General features: G+C 37.9%; 1 protein-coding gene across 1 annotated transcript in view; it reads right to left on the bottom strand.

The window, feature by feature from the left end:
* Window positions 1–3,768: 3,768 nt before the first annotated feature.
* The window catches only part of CENPF (centromere protein F), a 41,630-nt gene continuing 27,051 nt past the window's right edge, over window positions 3,769–18,347 (bottom strand). The window contains exons 12-19 of the mRNA XM_054399000.1: window positions 15,575–17,827; window positions 14,877–15,029; window positions 13,658–13,834; window positions 12,644–12,805; window positions 10,866–11,028; window positions 9,715–10,191; window positions 6,460–6,653; window positions 3,769–3,978 (exon numbers count right to left, since the gene is read on the bottom strand). Coding sequence (XP_054254975.1) covers window positions 3,769–3,978; window positions 6,460–6,653; window positions 9,715–10,191; window positions 10,866–11,028; window positions 12,644–12,805; window positions 13,658–13,834; window positions 14,877–15,029; window positions 15,575–17,827 — 3,789 coding nt within the window. The remainder of the gene's footprint in view (window positions 3,979–6,459; window positions 6,654–9,714; window positions 10,192–10,865; window positions 11,029–12,643; window positions 12,806–13,657; window positions 13,835–14,876; window positions 15,030–15,574; window positions 17,828–18,347) is intronic.

Genomic DNA, 18,347 nt, shown 5'->3' with positions numbered 1-18,347 from the left:
CTGTCACTGCTGTCAGGGTTTTAGGGTCCTATAGGATTAGTGTCCAGCATGCATACCTGAGACGAGACAGATTCGAATTTACCGTGGCTCCACCTGGCATTTTTCTTCCTCTGTTTTAAGTATATTAATTTGCATCCATTGTAGGGCACATCATCAACACTAGTAAGATGGAGAGAATGTGTCTCTTTCTTCAGCTCCATCCTTCTAGCCCACTGACATTTACTGGACTAGCAGACCTGTCTGAGTAATCCTGCTTCAAGCCAACTGTACCCAAGAGTGGAACTGCAATGCAGCGCAAAGCATCTTCTGGAAGCTGATGCTTGAAAAAGTAGCTCAGGCCATGTTCAATAAGTGGCATTTCTCCTACTAAGGATTAAGTTTTTTAAGTGCTATGCAAACTCTACCCAAATGGTAGTTAATTAGACCGTGGCTATGCCACAGGAAGCATAGGACTGTCTCAGGCCTTCCACTGCTGCGCTGCTCCTGTGTTCAAGGCTTGGGGAACTCCTGAGGCAGCTAGATGGGTTCCAGAAATCACAGCAGGATCTGACCTGGGAGTATTTTAAATTCTAATATATGAGAGATCAGTTCAAACACTGTCCTTTAGTAATGGTTCATGGAAGTGCAGCAGCCAAACCCTCCCTTTGTGTTTCACTTTCCTTACTAGGTAAAAAGGAGACAACTAGTTCAAAAGCTGAAGAAAGAACTGAACATCACAAATGAATCAAACCCTTCCATCAGCTGTATGGGTGCACAGCAAAAGGACACCAGCATTCCTGAAACACTTACAACTTTGGGCATTTGAGAGAGCATTCAAAATTAATTAGGACAGCAAACTAGATTTTACTCCAATTACAATGTAAACCTTGGGCAAACAGGACAATAAAGAAGAGCTAATGCATCTTCCTGTGACGTAGCACAGGATCACTATAGTAATAATCAGCTTAGCACGCTACAAACAGCACCAGGGAACCAAAGACATCTTTACAGGAACTTTCACAATCAGACTAGAAATCCAGATGGAAATGTTCTTTCATTTGTTATGGATAGCCACACTGACAAAATATGCCTTGTGCAATCTCTTTACAGGGAATTCTGATGAGGCCTTTGGGTTTTTTCTACTGCATGCTTGATTCACGGACAGGTTGAAAACTGGTTCTGATACATGAGCTGTGACCTGAAGTCTCATCAGTTTGCAACACAATGTAGATAATTAAGGCTCATTTTCAATTGATTTCAGTATTGTAGTTACTTAAGTAACTTAAGATTTCCTGAAAATCTTAACCTGTATTAACCCATGTACCAAAGAGCTAAGATTAAATTCAAACTAGTTACTGAAAATTAACAGGCATTGCAATCTTCCAAAATGCAAACATTTCACACTTACCAAAATCTAAGGGTTTGTAAACTACAAACATGGCCAAGTAGGAAAATAAGTAACTATTAAAACCTCAATCCTTTCTTTTAGTGACATTTACTTACTTCATTATAAGAAAGTCATTTAAATGTGTCTGGGAAAAATTAGACAGCTTTCTAAAGATAGATTTTTTTTTTCACACTCTTTTCCAAGTGGAACTTTTCAAGCCATCAGATTAAAATAGGAAAACAATGATTGGGATAAAAGAAAACAACACCGGTTTTCTTGCTTTTTTCCTATTGTTTTCACATCCATGCTCCCACCTCAGTAGAGTTATTTTTTTGTTTTTAATTGCTACAATTCCACATATGATCCCTAAATAATTTGAAGGCAAAACCCTTACCTGAAATAATTTACCTTTTATGAGCAGCTTTGTTGGTACACAGACACAAAATGAGGCAATCAAAATGCATTTTTTAAGATGGGCCTCTCTTTCAGTCTCCCTGGAAGATCCTCTAGGCAGAGTGCCACAAGGATTGTTTGAATTACCTAATTACTTGAATTAACAAACAACACAGATGTTTAAGAAAAAGCCACAAGATCTACTGATCCAACTCCAACCACAGGTATTTCTAGATAGATAGATAGATAGCTTGAATATAAGGCATTTGTTCTTTTAAACTTTATGCAATATTTTGGTTTGGCTTATACTGTTAGACTTATTTGAGATATGCTGAATTTCTTCAAAGGTTTTTCAGTTAGACCAGTGAGTAGATTATTTGTTCTCATAAACTGCATTCCATCAGACAACCCTGCAAGCAAGGCAGAATGATGTTGTGTAAAGTTTATGCAAAGAGAGAAAAACACTCGAGTGTAAAACTAACTCAGCTTGAAGTAGAATCTTTTTATCTTACCTTAGAGAAGCACTTGTACCTTGAAAATTCAATCTGGGACAAAAGTATTGTCTTTAAGATAAGGAATCTTTTTTAAGTAGTAAGAAACATTAATACCCACTTTTGTTGAAAGCAGAAACAGCATCTTTCTATTAGAAGAATAAAGTGAAAATGCCTCTCTGTTGGAGCACTATTGTTCATGCACAGGGAGCTTGATTGTCCTGATACTTAGCCCAGGTAGGCAAGCACAAGCAATGTGAATTATTGGAAAGCAATTTCTTTTCAGCTGGAAAATGACTGATTTTGTTGATGTTGCCCTTTTCTCTTGCACAAAATTGCTCTGCACTACTGAGCAGGCCCAATTAGACCCTTGAAATCCACAAGTCCAAGCTTGATAAGCTTATTTGTAATGAGTTTTCCAAAATTAAAGTACACTATCATGAACTAGATGCAGTTATTTTTTTATATTGGTGATACTGGAATCTTAAATTCTATTTCCAGGTTAGCTACCTTCTTTTGGGATCTCAAATAGGATTTTTCATGTATGAGGCTGACTCAGGGCATTCTCTGCAGACGTTTGTTGACACCTGACCACTTCTCCTGTACATCCACTCTGATTACAACAGGGACAAGTCTGTGACGATTTTCATGAAAAGTGACACATTTGAGGCCAAGTATTTTCAGGGTGAAGGGTGACCTGCAGAGAATGAGCAGCCAGCCACTACTGGTAGAGCAAGCACAGCTGGTTGTCATGGTGTCCTTTCTGCCAGGTACATAGTGCCCACCCTCTGTTTGCTGAGGCTTACTGGCTGGCCAAGGGCTGTTCTCAGAGGTGAAGATGAACATTTTAAGACCTTCAGCTAGGGTCAAAGCCAGTGTGCTGGGAAGTACAAAGAGATGGACTGGCAGATGCTTACATTCCAGGAAACCTGACAGTCCTCTCTGGGTTTGTTCTCATCAGGCCTCATCCCTCCTTGCAGAATGTTAATCCATCTAGCAGAAGGGATACCAAGGTACAGTGCACTGGATCTGTGCACTGCATGAATTGTATATCTGGTTTTATATTTGGTTTTCCACTTGCAAATTAAGTCACTGATTCATTTTGAATTATCCAATAGTATTTGCCTCATTTTTCCAAGAACCCAATTCTTTTAGTGATAATTTGGTGAGTTTAGTTTCCATTTGCAAATCAACCTTCAGTACAGTCAAAATGGCAAGAATGAACTCCATGGCAACACATAGTCCACATTTTCCAAGACTTTTGTTAACAGTTTTATAAAGAATTATTTACCAAAAGTTCTAAAGCAGATCAGTAATATCTGTTTCTTCATTCTTATTCCACAAGTTTGAGTGACTATAGATATTAGTAAATATTCAAGGACAAGCTCTGCAGAACCCATATATAGTGTTAAACACTGGATAAGAGAAAACTCTGCTCTCCATAAAGTTCTAACATTTATTTCACAAACTGTTTTTTGATTAACAATTACTATGAATTGTGAGTAAGTCCATACAGGTTTACTGCACCTTACAATTTTCTTTCTGCTCATCTTGCTCAGGTAGCCCTTGCTCATTAAGAGAGTTTTTATCTTTGTCCACCATATGATTCTCCCTAGTATTATCAGAGGCAGTTTTTCTTGGTAGCATATACTGGCAAAGCGGTGATCTTAGCATAGATTTCACTGACAGAAAAGTTGTTACCGCTTGGGGCTGTGGTCCAACAGTTACCTGTAACACAAACAAAAATGTCCTGGTTTACTGGTAATAGAAAACTGTCTTAGCTTTATGTAGCAAGGCCAAAAGGCTAAATACTGAGAATTTGCCAAAACCATACCCATAAATGTCAAAACCAGATAAAAATATTTTGAATACGTCACACAAATATACAATACAGTGAGACTCGATAAGGTTCTGGTGTGGTGTAAGATGCAGTATCTGCTATACAGCTGGCCAGCTATTTGCTAGGAGCAGGAAAAAGCTAAACCAGGAAGAGACAGTACTCTGGATCTGTTTACTAAGATACCAGGTATGGTGTACTGAGTTCTGTATTTCGATTTTCCTGTACATATTCTGAAAACATCAAACATAGTTGTCACTTCTTTTACTGACATCTAGATAGAAACCACTGCTTTCACATTTTAACTGATGAGCAGTCAAAGCACTCAATTTCGACTCTGCATTAAATTCACATTGGAAAATGAATAAAATCAGGCATGAAAATGACAGGGCACATCTTAAATGCCCTGAGAAATTTGCAACAGTTTGAAACTGGGTATCTGAAATGAAGTATACAAGAGTACCTGTCAAACAGAAGGAAACAAGGCTTATTTCACTTTTAAAACAAGACATACCAATTACTGTATTCATATAAAGCATGAAACACCACATTTTGATAGTTTCAATAAGTAATGGAATGATGTTATGAGCAATTCCTCCAGGAATTCCCAGGTGTATGTCATCTCAAAATAAACCAAATAGATATAATCCAGCAATGTCCAAGAGAGAAGGGCACAAATTCCTGGAACTGATGATTTCTGCGTATTTACACACCGAAGGAAAAACTACCCTGAAATCTTAATTTCTGCTATACAGTTGAAGGTAAGGAGTAGCTTGTCCTTAGATTTGGACAATACAAGCTTAGGCAAAGTGGACTATTTGGGAAATCCCTCCCACAGTTAAACTAAATCGATTTGTTACTGATTACTTGTTATTTGCTGTAGCCTTGACTACGGTCAGCAAGCGCTACAAGCCTACACCATGCTGGCAGGTGATTACTATGCAATTTTTTTGTGGCCAAAGCTTCCTTTCTTTTTTGCACTACTGAGTTTCTTTATGGCCAGTACCCTCCATTTGCTCCTAAAGCTAAAGGGAAACATACATAAATGAGTGTAAAGAAAATTTATTGCCATCACTTAATGAAACAGTAATAAAACACAGATCTTCAGCCAACGTCTGTAAGAAGCAGCAAATTTTGGCAAGTAGGGTAAATTAACCCTTGAAACAACATACAAGAATTCAGTGGATTCAGTCTCACTTCAAAATACAGCTTTGGTCTTCCCCATGGTGCTTTCAGGCCTCAAAAAAATCTATCTATCTATCTATCTATCTATCTATCTATCTATCTATCTATCTATCTATCTATCTATCTATCTATCTCTCCAGTAAACTATGTGTGGCGCTTGCCTTTACTTACTTTTAGTATCTTGCCACCATACTTTATGTGCTAACAGAAAATAGGTGCATTAAAAAAAAAAAAAGTTGTTCTCTTGCTTTATGGCTTCACTATTGGCTGTGCAACAGATGCCACTGATTGCTGAGAGAATGCTTTTGTGTAACCTGGCAAACTGGAAGGACTTTTATATACTGGTGTATTTCTATGCAGCTCTCATGTAAAGAGGAATCAATACATAGTAACTATTCTCTTACTGCTTAGCTTGAGATAGCATGGTTAAAAAGATTTCAGACAAAAGGTTTATTTCTGTCCTAAAGATTGAACATTTTTCTATAATTTGCAAAGCATTTGCATCAGCTTATAAAGAATGCCTTATCCTGATGTACTGTGAAACATTCAGCAGTGTGGCATAACCAAAAACACTTGCAAAGTTATTGTAAATTTCACTTACTAATCTTTTTTTTTTAATAAAAATCAGCTTTCAAAACCTAATTCTGTATTTTTATTTGTTTCAATAACCTTAAAATCTGGCAAGCATTAATATTAAAGGTCAGGTTTTTTACCATCTAAATGTTCCCTAATTATATGTTGTACAGTCCCTCAATTATCTGTAGTTATTTTACAGCATTTCAAATCTGGAATTCCAAAAAGGTTCTTAGCAGAAAAATTTAAGCTTCAACTCAAACTCCCCGAGATTATTTCCTTCTCTGTTTACTTTTCTGAAACCTAAGAAACCACAGTATAAGGAATATCTGCTGTTTAATATCCATTATAAGAAACTGAAAATACGAGCATGTTTTACTGATATTTCTCAAAGGGTCACAAATTACATCACAGGAACACTTTGCAGACTGTTAGCATGGTGAAGACCTCTGTGATGTTTTAGTGATTTACTCTTTATGATCTTATCTTCACTGTATTGTTGAGAAATGCAAATAATTATGATATGCCCTCAAACTTACTTAGAAAAATGAATATATTCGGAGAATGTATTCATTTTCCCCATGGCTTTCATATTCAAATACATTTTAAGTTACCTTTTGTGGTTTGCTGCCACCAGGTGTTGAACAAGAGCGCTCACCAAGCTTGTCTGGTCTGCATTTCTGTATTTCTTGTGTAAGTAAAGGCAACCTCCCACCTGGGGAAGCCAGACAGTGACTGCCTGATAGATTTGCAGTTGTCCTGCGTAAAATGTAAGGGCTAGTCTTTCCAGTGGGAATATCAGCAAACCCTGAAAAATAAAGAGTTTCCATGAAAAATGGCTAAAAGGTGGTATTTTCTCAAACAGGTCTCTTTTTTCACAACAGGGATAAAAATAACTGATTAAAATTAGTAATCTGTTCTATGGATCCAAAAGACTGATGAACAGATCTTGTGTATACCAAAATTCATATGCAAGCCCTGGAAATTATAGCCAAGGTACAACAGCAATCATAGAATCATGCAATGGTTTGAGTTGGAAGGGGCCTTAAAGATCTAGTTTGAACTCCCCTGCTAGATTAGGTTGCTCCAGCTGTCATCCAACCTGGCCCTGAACAACTCCAGGGAGGGGACATCCACAACTTCCCTGGGCAACACGCTCCAGTGTCTTACCACCTTCACTGTGAAGAATTCCTTCCTAATACCCAGTCTAAATATCCTCTCTTCCAGCTTGAAGCCATTCCCCCTCATCTTATAATAACAAGCCCTTGTAGAAAGTCCCTCCTCAGTGCTCCTGTAGGCCCCTTCAGATACTGGAAGGCTGCTATAAGGTTTCCCTGTAGCCTTCTCTTATCCATGCTGAACTACCCCAACTCTCTCAGCCTGTCCACATAAGGGAAGTTCTTCAGCCCTCTAATAATTCTCATGGACCTCCTTCTAGACCTGCTCCAGCAATTCAAGGCCCTTCCTGTGCTGTGGAGACATACCAGAACTGGATGCAGTACTCCAGGTGGGGTCTCACAAGAGTAGAGGGGGAGAATCACCTCCCTCACCCTAATGGTCACATTTTTTTTTTGATGCAGTCCAGGACATGGATGGCATTCTGGGCTGGTTTTTCAGAAAGAGTTTGATCTTTTTCTTTACAGGTACATTTAGTATCTTCAGAATAACTTCAGTCTGAGAACATGCATTGGTTTTATTAGAATTCAGTTGGAACATAACATCATGACACAATGGTCTTGATTTTTCCTATTTTTCTCTGCCTAGAACTATAATGTTACAGACTGTCCATTATCTAGTTAGCCTAGAAGTCAAACATTAACAAGCAGATGTGTCCTCAAAACAGGTGTCTTTCCAGAAAATTACAATACTGGTAAGAAAATGAAATGCAAATTGTGTGGTGACTTAGAAATCCTGACTTTTAGGAGTGATCACTGAAGCTGAGACAACTCAGTATCTCTGTGGCTTGTCCTTTAATAATTGCAATTAGCTAGTTGAATGTATAACGTATTTTTCAAGACCCAATGTGTGCAATTTTCTCAGTTACTCTCTGCTACAGTGAATCCTTATATGAAATACCAGGCTACCTAATTTCATTGCATTCAGGGTAGAATGAAACTGAACTCTCATGAAGATGGCAATAGATTACTGCTGCAGGCAAGACAGTTTTGAACCAGGGAATTGGAACATCTTTAATGTGTTGCAAGTTAACACACTTTTTAATTACTGAGTCTGGTATTGAAATAAATAAAAGGAAAGCTGTAGTAGTTTTAGGCTGTACCTTTAAAAATTTCCACAGATGTTGAACAAAAAGTGGTAGAATGTAAATAAATCACCATTGGGTGTAAAAAGGAAAATAATTTTAAGTTCTAAACAACCCTATTGGACACTCTATCAATAAAGTGGGGTTGTATATATTACCTTTCTCTCTTTTCAGCTTCCTTGCTCTGGGAGACACTAACTTGCTTCTGCTTGGCTTTGCTGACCTTGCCTGTGTTCTGTGTTTTGGCTCAGTACTAAAAAATAATTCTCTGCTCTTACTCTTGTCCCTTTGTGTCCAGGGGGGCAAGGAGGGGAGCAGGGAAGGGGAAGCTATTAGCTCCCCTGGTTTTTGGCCAGGGGGGATTCTTGTGCTGTTTATAAATTGTAAATACCTGTAAATATTGTGCATTTTGTACATATTCATTGCATTTCATTGCAGATTGTAGTTTCGCTTGTAAACACAGCTTCATTTGCTTCCAACCTGGGCTGGTCTGGCAATTTAATGTTGGGGGGAATTTTCAACCCAACACACAAACAAATAAGCAAACACTTGGGGAAAATATTTTGGCTTTCCTCTAGACACCTAGACTCCTCTGCTGTGTGGCACACTACAACTTCAGTGAGGAGATGGGAGTGCAGGAGACAGAGGTCAGATCCTGTTCCTTGTTTTTAACTCAATTATTCAGGCATGGAAAAACCCCCTGGTTGTCAGTCCTCTGGTGTTGTACCTCATTCTCTGTCTCCTCTCAGCCTGCCTTGGGCTTCCCTCCAGCTCCTGCCCCTGTTCAGACCACCACCACCCTCACGCTCTGCTCATGATACTTTGCTTCAGCATTACTCCCATCTCTCCAGCCCCAGCATTGTTTTTCGTTCACCTCAGCATTTACTGCCTTTATGCTTTCACAGAGCTCAGACAAATACCTCTTACTGGTTCCATTTTGGTGCATGGTTTTGCCCTTTAGAGCCAGCTGGATATGACCATGCCTGGTACAGGGCAGCCCTGACCTCCTTTTGCAGAGTACCCCTGCAGCCCTTGACACCAACCACTTGCCATCCAGACCTTGCATAGCTATGAACTGCCTCTTTGATCTCCTAAGGAGTAACAGTGAAAGAACTGCGGGGCTATTGAGAGAGCAAGCATGACTCCATCACAGCAGCACAGTACTCCAGCACACCCACCTTGTGGCCTGTAAGATTCAGATTCATTCACATCCATTCCCCTGTAAGTTTCAGTGAATGGTTCAAATAATGCTTTTTAAATGACTAGAGCAAGTCCTCAGTCAGCAAACCTCAGTTGCTTTTATACATCATTACCTTAGCCTCTAACACGTGCAACACAACGGGCTATGAAGTTGTCACTGTCAAGATCATTTAACTCTTAGCAGAAGGGCAGTTATGAAACCAGCATAAATGGTTTATGCTGCTCTAACAATACAGCTCCACAAACACTGACATGGCACTGGCACTGCACTGGCACACCTTCCATTTCCACTATTTTCACCTACTAAAAAAAGTCACCTACTTAGAGTAAAACTAAGTCAGCAAAACAAGAGGAAAAAAAAACATGTTATGCTCAGAGAATGTTTACCTTGATAGAGTTTTATAAATACCTTTTTCCACTACTTCTGGAAGCCCATCTGGCTCATCATCTGTGTTCTCCTGGTCCAGCAGCTTTTGAAAGATATCACCCTTCCTTTTTTTCTTTGATGAAGTCTCTGGCATAGGGCATCTGGGTTCTTCATTATCTTTCCCATTGTCTTCATATCTCTGCCTTTTACTAGAAAGCTTAGTAGTATCTTCACCTGACCTCATCTCTTTGATAGACTGATTACTCACTGTTAAAGAGTTATCTGAACTCAGCAAAGGAGTGCTGACAACATCACTTGCTGGCTGTTTCAGCTGACCACTCAACAAAATGACTTGTGTTTTTAGCATGTCATTTTCTTCCTCTAGTTTATAATATTTAACAATTAGTGAGGAGTATTTCTCCAAGTTCTCATTTGCTTCTCTGATTTTCACTTCCGTAGATTCCTGTAATTCTTCCAGCTTGCGGTTAATTTCTTCCACAACGGCATTCTCTTCAGCACCTTTCAAAGCAAAGTATCCATGTTCATATAACTGACATTGAAAAAGCTGCACATGTAAGAATTTATAATGCAATGCTCACACATCTTTTAATTATATTTGTCCTGTAACCATGCAACTATAACAAAAATAAGTGACAGTGTATTACAAACTCAGTTACATTTTACAAATAATGTATCTGCTAAATAGAGAACAAACATGCACAATTTGAAGAGAATTCTTGACCAATGCACAGAAAAATATTTTCTGACCACTCAAATTACAAACCCCTAATTTTAAGCATCGTTTATAACACAGTGCATCCCATGAGATGAGCCCAAATATAAAGAACAAAGCATAAGAATCAGAGGGGAAAGCTTGCTGGAAAATGATAAAAGAATCCATACACAAAGTTTAGTTATAAAGAAGACTCCCCTTCTTCCTTAAGTCTTTTTTAGCCACAAAAATGCAATGTTTAAAATGTATATTCATAATCTACAGTTGCCTCTGAAAGCTTAAGAAGATGCACTGAGTTTTGAAACTGTTCTGACACATTTGTAATTGTACTTTTTTATACCAATTAAGAATGATGCTCTCTATTAAAGCCGCATATGCAAATGGAAGTTTTAGGGAAAAAGATTTCTACAAACTAATGCACTTCTAAGAAACCATTAAGACTGAATCTAGATTTGGTCACCTTCTTTCTTTGACGTAGATAGTTCGTCACATTCAGCTAGCTGTTTCTGCAACATTTCCTTCTCCTGTTCCATCTGCTTACAGGACTGCATCCACAGCTGCACTTCATTGTGGGCAAATTCATTTTCCTTCTTCAGCTGAACTATAAGGTTACTATTATCAGCCTAGAAAATAAGAAATTTAGTTATTATACCAGAAACATAATTCTTCCATTTAAACATTACAATATCAAATGGAAGCTCAACTGTTATGCAATATTAACTGTAAAGCATGATTGCAATGTGGACTTTCTTTGCTTGTTTCCATACAACCTCATTATAGCAGCTCCTTTATTGCAGGAAACATGGAAGTTCTCTTACCAGACAGGTATGTACAGGTGATTAACTCAGCAGAAAAACAAGAATTTAAACACCAATAAAGGAGACTTATTATCTTTAGATATACTGAGAATTATGAATGTTCAGATTACTGATGATGAAACTTGAATCCTACCCCTTAGAATGAACTATGATGCAGTAGTCCTTTTTCTACTTGTTATCACTTCACTGACATGGCATATGAAGGTGCTGCTTTCAAAGTAACAGATTTCAACCTAATACTCTAAAGTCTTCTGAGTCTCCTTTACTTTCCTTCCCTAACACATCTTACCACCACAGAGACAAGATAACCCAGACAGAACTGCTTTGTACTCTAAATTCCAGCTCAAATTTACTATTCTGAGATGCAGCAGACCATTCCTTTCCACCCACTTCTACCCTCCTGGGCTGCTTCCTGCTCATCTGGTCTGGTGCCAAGCTGCAAGCAAATAACCACAGGTTGAACACAGCTAGAAGCCTTGTATGTCACAGTTACACAAACATGAGCACTGTTTGCTGTCACTGACACATCTCCTACAGTACTATATCACTGGACTGCTGGCATTAAACAAATTAACATCACAGTGGATGTTAATAGATAGAACAAAGGGCTGTTGAGCAAGAGGAACGTATTGCAATTCTTGTGTTTACTTGCAAGTAAATTGAACTGACTGCATCTTTTCAAAAGTTCCTTTAGAGAGAGAGTTCTTCCCAAACTGGGAATACAGAGTTGGAGCCAGCAACCAATTACAGACAGAAACAGCACAAAAATAAAAAGTAGATGAGAAAGATGAATGGAAAATGAACACAGAAACTCAGTTATATGGACAGTTAAACATCACCTGTGTTACTAGAAAGCAAACCAAGCACATCTAGAAGTGTTCCCAGCTATCAGTTGTTCATAGTACGTGGAGCCCACATTCTAACATCACAGATAATAGTTCTTATCGTTTACAGAGATTTACACTAGTTAATAACTGTAATAAAAACTCCATATAAAATTGAATTGATAAAATCCCAAGAACCAAGAGCAATGTAGCAAGGCTGATACTTAAGAGTTCTGTCTGATGGTATCTTTTATCAATAAAGTAATTCACAAACACAAAATAGAAGCACTGCAGTCTCCTGGTTCATCCTGGTTATAACTCAGCTGTGATGTTCAGCATAGACAATAGACTGCTATGTTTAGTGCAACATAAACCAATTCTAGGTGATCTCAGTGGTGGCGCATGTAACAGGAGTTTTCTAATGTAGATCAATAGTAACAGTGTTTCCTCCACTCTCTGTACTCTTATTAGTGAAACAAAGGCTCTATCAAAGTCAAGCTGAAGTCCTGGAGCACTGGTTCCCAACCCTAGGTTTATTCTAATTCACAGTGCCCTGAGACATATGTAATTGGCAATGCTTGCATACTTTTTCTTACCTTCATTTTTAGAAGTTCTCCTAAGGTTTGATTAGCTTCTTTAAGGGAATTATTTAATTCTTCTTTATTTGACTTCAAACATTCAATTTCTAGTTTTTGTGAGCTGATAAAGTGTTGCAGTGAATTCACCTTTTCTTGACAGGCCTCAATTTCTACTTCATTCTGGAGAAAGAAAAAGCACCTAATTACTATGACACTAAAAAGGACATTGATTAGTAGTAGTGTATCACAGCCCACAGGAATTTCTCAGCAAATTTCCTTGTATGTTTTGAGGAGTGTAAGACTGAAAAGTTGTTTGTGTCCACAAGTCTACCTACACTCGTGCAGTGTTTGAAACTGTCCCCCACAACATCCTGGTCTCTAAATTGGAAAGGTATGGATTTGATGGGTGGATCACTTAGTAGAGGAGGAACTGACTTGATGATTGAATGCAAAGAGTAAGGTCAATGATGGCTCGATGTCTAAGTGGAGACAAGTAATGAGTGGTGTTCCTCAGGGGTTGGTACTGGGACTGGTGTTGTTGAACCTCTTTCTTGGTGATATGGACAGTGAGATTATTTGATTTGATGATGATGATGATGATTCTGTTTGCCTCAAATACATATTCATAGACAGATATTTCTACAGAAAAGATAATGGCTTTTTGCATACAACGTGGCTGAGAAATACGTTTCCAACAATTTTGCCCAAATGTCCTGAAGTGGTTAATCTTTCTTTCCCATTTCAACTAAAACAACAATTTCCTGGACTAAACCATACTGTTGCTTTCCTGCTTTCTAATGTGTAGTCCCAGATAAATTATATATACACTTCATACTGAGTTGTGAAGTGAATTTACCTTTCACTGCTTACTGTATGAAAAAAGTTAACACTGAGTTCCAAGGTTATATATATGAATTTGGAAATCTTGTTAGCAAAGACAATTTCTTTTGCAATAGGATCAGCAAAATTTCATAAAATACACAGAATTCAATTAAAAACTCAAAGCACCATTCCTCCCATTTCCTAATTTACCTTTCGATTTGCTTCTGTCAGTGCATCCTGATGCTCCTTCTCTGCTTGAAGTAGCCTATCTTTGTATTCTGATATTTCTCTTTTCATTTCACTTTCTTTTTCTTGTAACTCTTTCTGAACCATCTCCAAACTCTTAGTCAGTTCATTTTTTTCTGACATAGCTAGATGCAGCTGAGCCTGTAAACAGTTATAGCACATTTTTTGGTAGTTCGAATTTTCTCAATGGAGAAGCAGTTGACCCATTTAAACTATTTGACTTTACATCTGAAATGGTATTGAATTTCCAAAACAACTTGGTAAAAAAAAAAAGGCATTTAACAGAGGCTAAACACAATGGAATTAAAGAATGGAATACCTGAACACAAAAGGCAGGATAGGAGGCTAAGGAGGGTCTTCTAAAAAGAAACATTATGAAATGAGGGGTACTGCAAGTGTAAGCTTGCTAACACTGTTAAATGAAGCAGCAATGCCAAAAATCAAAGCTAGACCTCTCCAAACATTGCCCACTCTGAGACTGACTTGAGAGGTTAAGGGTCACTTTCCTTACCCTGTTTAAGATGACAACACTTTCTAAGCATTTTAATTTTAATGCGTTTTTATAACTGTACTTTTTGGACAGCTGGCCTGTAATTCAAGAAAGGATTTCAAAGTCACTGAAATCTCTTCTTTTCCCATTCAAAATCCTCAATACCATAACAGAAACGAATTTTTAATACATTAGAAGAACACTTAAGCTGGTTTCAACATGACACCTACAGACATCTAGATGGTAAAGCAGACTCTAAGAATTAAATATGAACAAGTTAACAACTCTAGAGATGTTTCTTCCTTGACTTTGTCCTGAAAAGTTTCTTTAACGCTACTGAAAGTAATTTAGCTTTAAAACAAACTTGAGAAATGTTACATTTTTTATCTAACATCCTCAGTTTGATCATTGAATGCCTGTAGTAGAGACAATTTTTTGGCACTGAAATACTTCCAGATATCCACCTGGCCTTTACACCAAGAAAACATATTTTTGGTAGACGGAAGAGGGGAAAAATATATTAACTAATCTTTCTATTTCAGAAGAGAACATGATTTTTTTTTTTTTTAAATTTGGAAGCAAGAATCTCTGAGGCTGTACATCAGCACAGCTCCCTTGACCAACCTCTACACATTTATTCTACTTTTAGCATATGGCATTGAACACAAGAATACTGCACACAGAGTAACTAACTTTGTTCTTTTCCAAATGTTCTTGCATAAATTGCATTTCTTCAGCAAACTTGTTTCTTTCCGTGGCAAATTCTTCCTGTAATTTGGCAATCTTCCCTTCAGTATCACGTAGCTTGACTTGAAGCTCAGCATGACTTTCAGTCAGTTCATTTACCTGAAATAAAATTTACCAGAATTACACATGTGCCACGACCTCCGCAGAATTCTCTTACATGCAGCAAGCACTTTGAGATGGATTATTTTATTCCCATTGCTGGTTCAACTCCACGCAACGGTAAGAGGCTAATACTATTTCCACATGGCAAATGTCCAATTGTTTTTTCATGTTCCTTTGAGCTCCCAAAGTTCTTTTTCTTGATACAAAAACTCACTCACCCAATACTAATTTGTCTTTCCTCTTTTCTTCTACATGAAAGAGGAAACTATCTTGCATTATTTGATTACTTAAACATCTATGCCTCCTTTCAAGCAACATTCCCATTCATCTTACACAAAACAATGTCATGCTTTCCAGCTCTGGAACTTGAATGAAAACTCATGATTCCATTGAAAACATAATTTTAAAAATAGGATGCTTACTGTAAAAGTCTGAGGTTAAAGTTATTTTAAGGTATAATTTACTAAGGAAGTGGTAAGCTCAGAGGACACTTCATTCTCACTCCTAAAAAGGAAACTCTATCCTAAAGGAAATGGCATTACCTTTTCATATAAAGTGCTCTTCTCACAAACAGTAGATTCCAGTTCCTTCTCAAGGTCCTTATAAGACACTTTTAGAACATTCAGGATATCTGGAAAGCTTTCATTGTCAGAAAGGTGTTGCTCCTTCAGCTTCAACTCAGCAATCAAATTCTGCAGCCTTTTTTTCTCCTGGTACCAACACTCATGCTCCTGTTGCATGTGTGCCAGCTCTAAAGACAACTCCTCTGTTTCTTTCACCTGCCTTTGAAGAGAATCATTTTCCTGCACCTTTTCATAGAGACTTTGTTTGCAATCCATCAGTTCTTGAACAAGTACTTCCCTTGTTTGATCCAATTTGGTATTTTCTTTTTTTATTTCCTGACACTCCCGTAATAGTATTGTTTTGTCTTGCTCAAGACGAGCCAACTCATTAATCAAGATTTGCTCTTTTGCTCTGGCATCAGCTTCTTCCCTGCAAGAAAGCTCTAATTTCTCACTTATATCTTTAAGCTCAGATTGCAGCAATACCACTGTATTTTCAAAGCCATCCCTGATTTGCATATAGTCTTCCTCTTTTTCTTCTAACAGTTTTGCTATGGTCAGATTTGAAGATTCTAGTTCAAGTATTCTTTCTTGCTTTTCTTTCAAATCTTTAGCCAAACAATCTTTTTGTGAGGTGAGGGCATCAATTTGTAATTTCAGTTTTTCTGTCATCTCTTCCATCTCCATTGTTAATGTTTCTGCTTCTGCTTTAGCAACCTCTGACTGAATGACTGTATCTTCTAGATTTTTCTCTGACATCTCCAATTCTCTTTCAAGCCTCTCTATTTTATCCAGAAGAGAGTCAGCTTTCCGTTCACTCTCTTTCAGCTTTTCAGCCATGTGGTGTTTTTTCTTCTCATCAGATTCAATTTTTACTTTCAGCTTCTCAATTCCACATCGCATTTGGTCAACTTCTTTCTGTGCTGAGCTGAGTCTAGCAGCAAGTTCACTTTTTTCCATTAGTAAGACTTCCAAAGATCTGTAAAGCTTTGAATTTTCTGTTTCTGATGAACTTAATTGACTCTGCAACTTTTCCAACTTTCTTACAATGAGCTCTTTTTCCTTCTTCCAATCAGCTGCTTCATTTTGGAGTTTTTCTTTTTCTGAGGCAAGAGACATGGCATCATTTTCAAAACTTTGCAACTTCTGCAGAAGATGATCTTTTTCATTTGATAACTGATTTAAATCAGATTTTGCTGTCTCAAGCAGATTTGTTTGTGTCCTTAATTCATCCTCTAATCTTCTAATGATCTCAGCAGAATCTGTTTTAGTTGACTCCAGCTCTTTTAATTTCTCTTGTAGCTTCTGATACTTCTTATCCAGTTGTTCTTTATTTTCAAACAAAATAGTCAGTTCTTGGCCAATACCGTTTCTCTCAGCTGTGACTGAAGCAAGGTGCTCTTGAAAGCTGGAAAGAGTTTTCATATTAATATCCCTCTCCCCCTGTAATTGCTGACATTTTGCCTGAAGCATTTCGATATCGTGCTCATGGTTCTCAGTACTAACTTGCTCAAATTTTGGAGTTCTTAGTTCATTTTCATCTGCAAGAAATGGTTCGTGACAATCTCTCTTGTTCATTTCTACATCATCCAATGCATCTGCTGCATTAGACAATCTAACTTTATGCACCTTCAGCTCAGACTTGACATTCTCAGGTTCTTTGTCTAATGAGACCACAGTAAGATATAATTGTTTATTTTCAGAGACTGATTCCAGGTTTTCCTGTATGTCACAGTTTTCTTCCTCACCTACACTGGCTTTCTTCAGTTCTGCAAAAGCTGAGCTCTTTGGAGTTAATCGTACATTCTGAAAGTTCAGCTCTGAGTTTAATTGCTCAACTTTCATTAATAAATCAACATGTTTATAGCTTTCTTCTGTCTCATACATCAGCTTCAAATTTTCAGCAGTTTGCTGTTTTGCCTCCTCCTGAAGCACTTGAGTGGTTATTTGATTTCCACAGAAATCCCCTGCACCCAAAAACATACTACTATTGGCATGGTCTGAAAGGCTGGTTAGTTTTCCTGACATATTTCTACACTTGTGTTCTCCTGAAATCTTCTCAGTATAATCCTCCATTGATCTTGCTTCAGTGGTCTCAGTTACATTTTCACGCACAGAGGTACCTCCTACAGTCATCTTCTCAGTGGGGATTGATTTAGGTTTATAACTTTTCACTACTGAGTTTTGAATAGGCACTCCCAACTGACAAGGACTATTGTCTTCTTCAGTGTTCTGCAAGGGTTAAGCAACAATCCATTAAAAAAAGGGAAAAAAATATGCATATATGAACATATATAAGAAAAAACCAAAATGAGTTCAATAAGTTTTCTCGAACTAGTAAGTATCCTCCTCCTAGCATATTTTATTATTGCAACTTCAGGGGATTTGATGGGTATAGCTTGAAGTAAGTCTGCTCTGAATTTGTCCAGAAGAATTAACCGTGGGTCAGATATCACAGATTCACAGATTGCATCAGGTTGGAAGGAACCCTCAAAGGTCTTCTTGTTGAACTTGTCCCTGAAGTAAGTAGGGACATCTCCAACTAGATCAGCCTATCCAGGGCCACATCAAGCCTGATCTTGAATGTCTCCAGGGATGGGGCCTCAACCACAGCCCTGCGCAACCTGTCTCAGTATTTTACAATCATGGAATCATTTAGGTTGGAAAAGACCTTCAAGATCATCAAGTCCAACCATTAACCCTACTCTGCCAAGCCCAGCACCAAGCCATACCCACAAGCACTGCATCTGCA

This window comes from Indicator indicator, chromosome 2 (genome assembly GCF_027791375.1).
Source record: "Indicator indicator isolate 239-I01 chromosome 2, UM_Iind_1.1, whole genome shotgun sequence".
In the NCBI taxonomy this organism is placed as follows: Eukaryota; Metazoa; Chordata; class Aves; order Piciformes; family Indicatoridae; genus Indicator; species Indicator indicator.
This window is presented reverse-complemented; position numbering and strand designations above follow the sequence as displayed.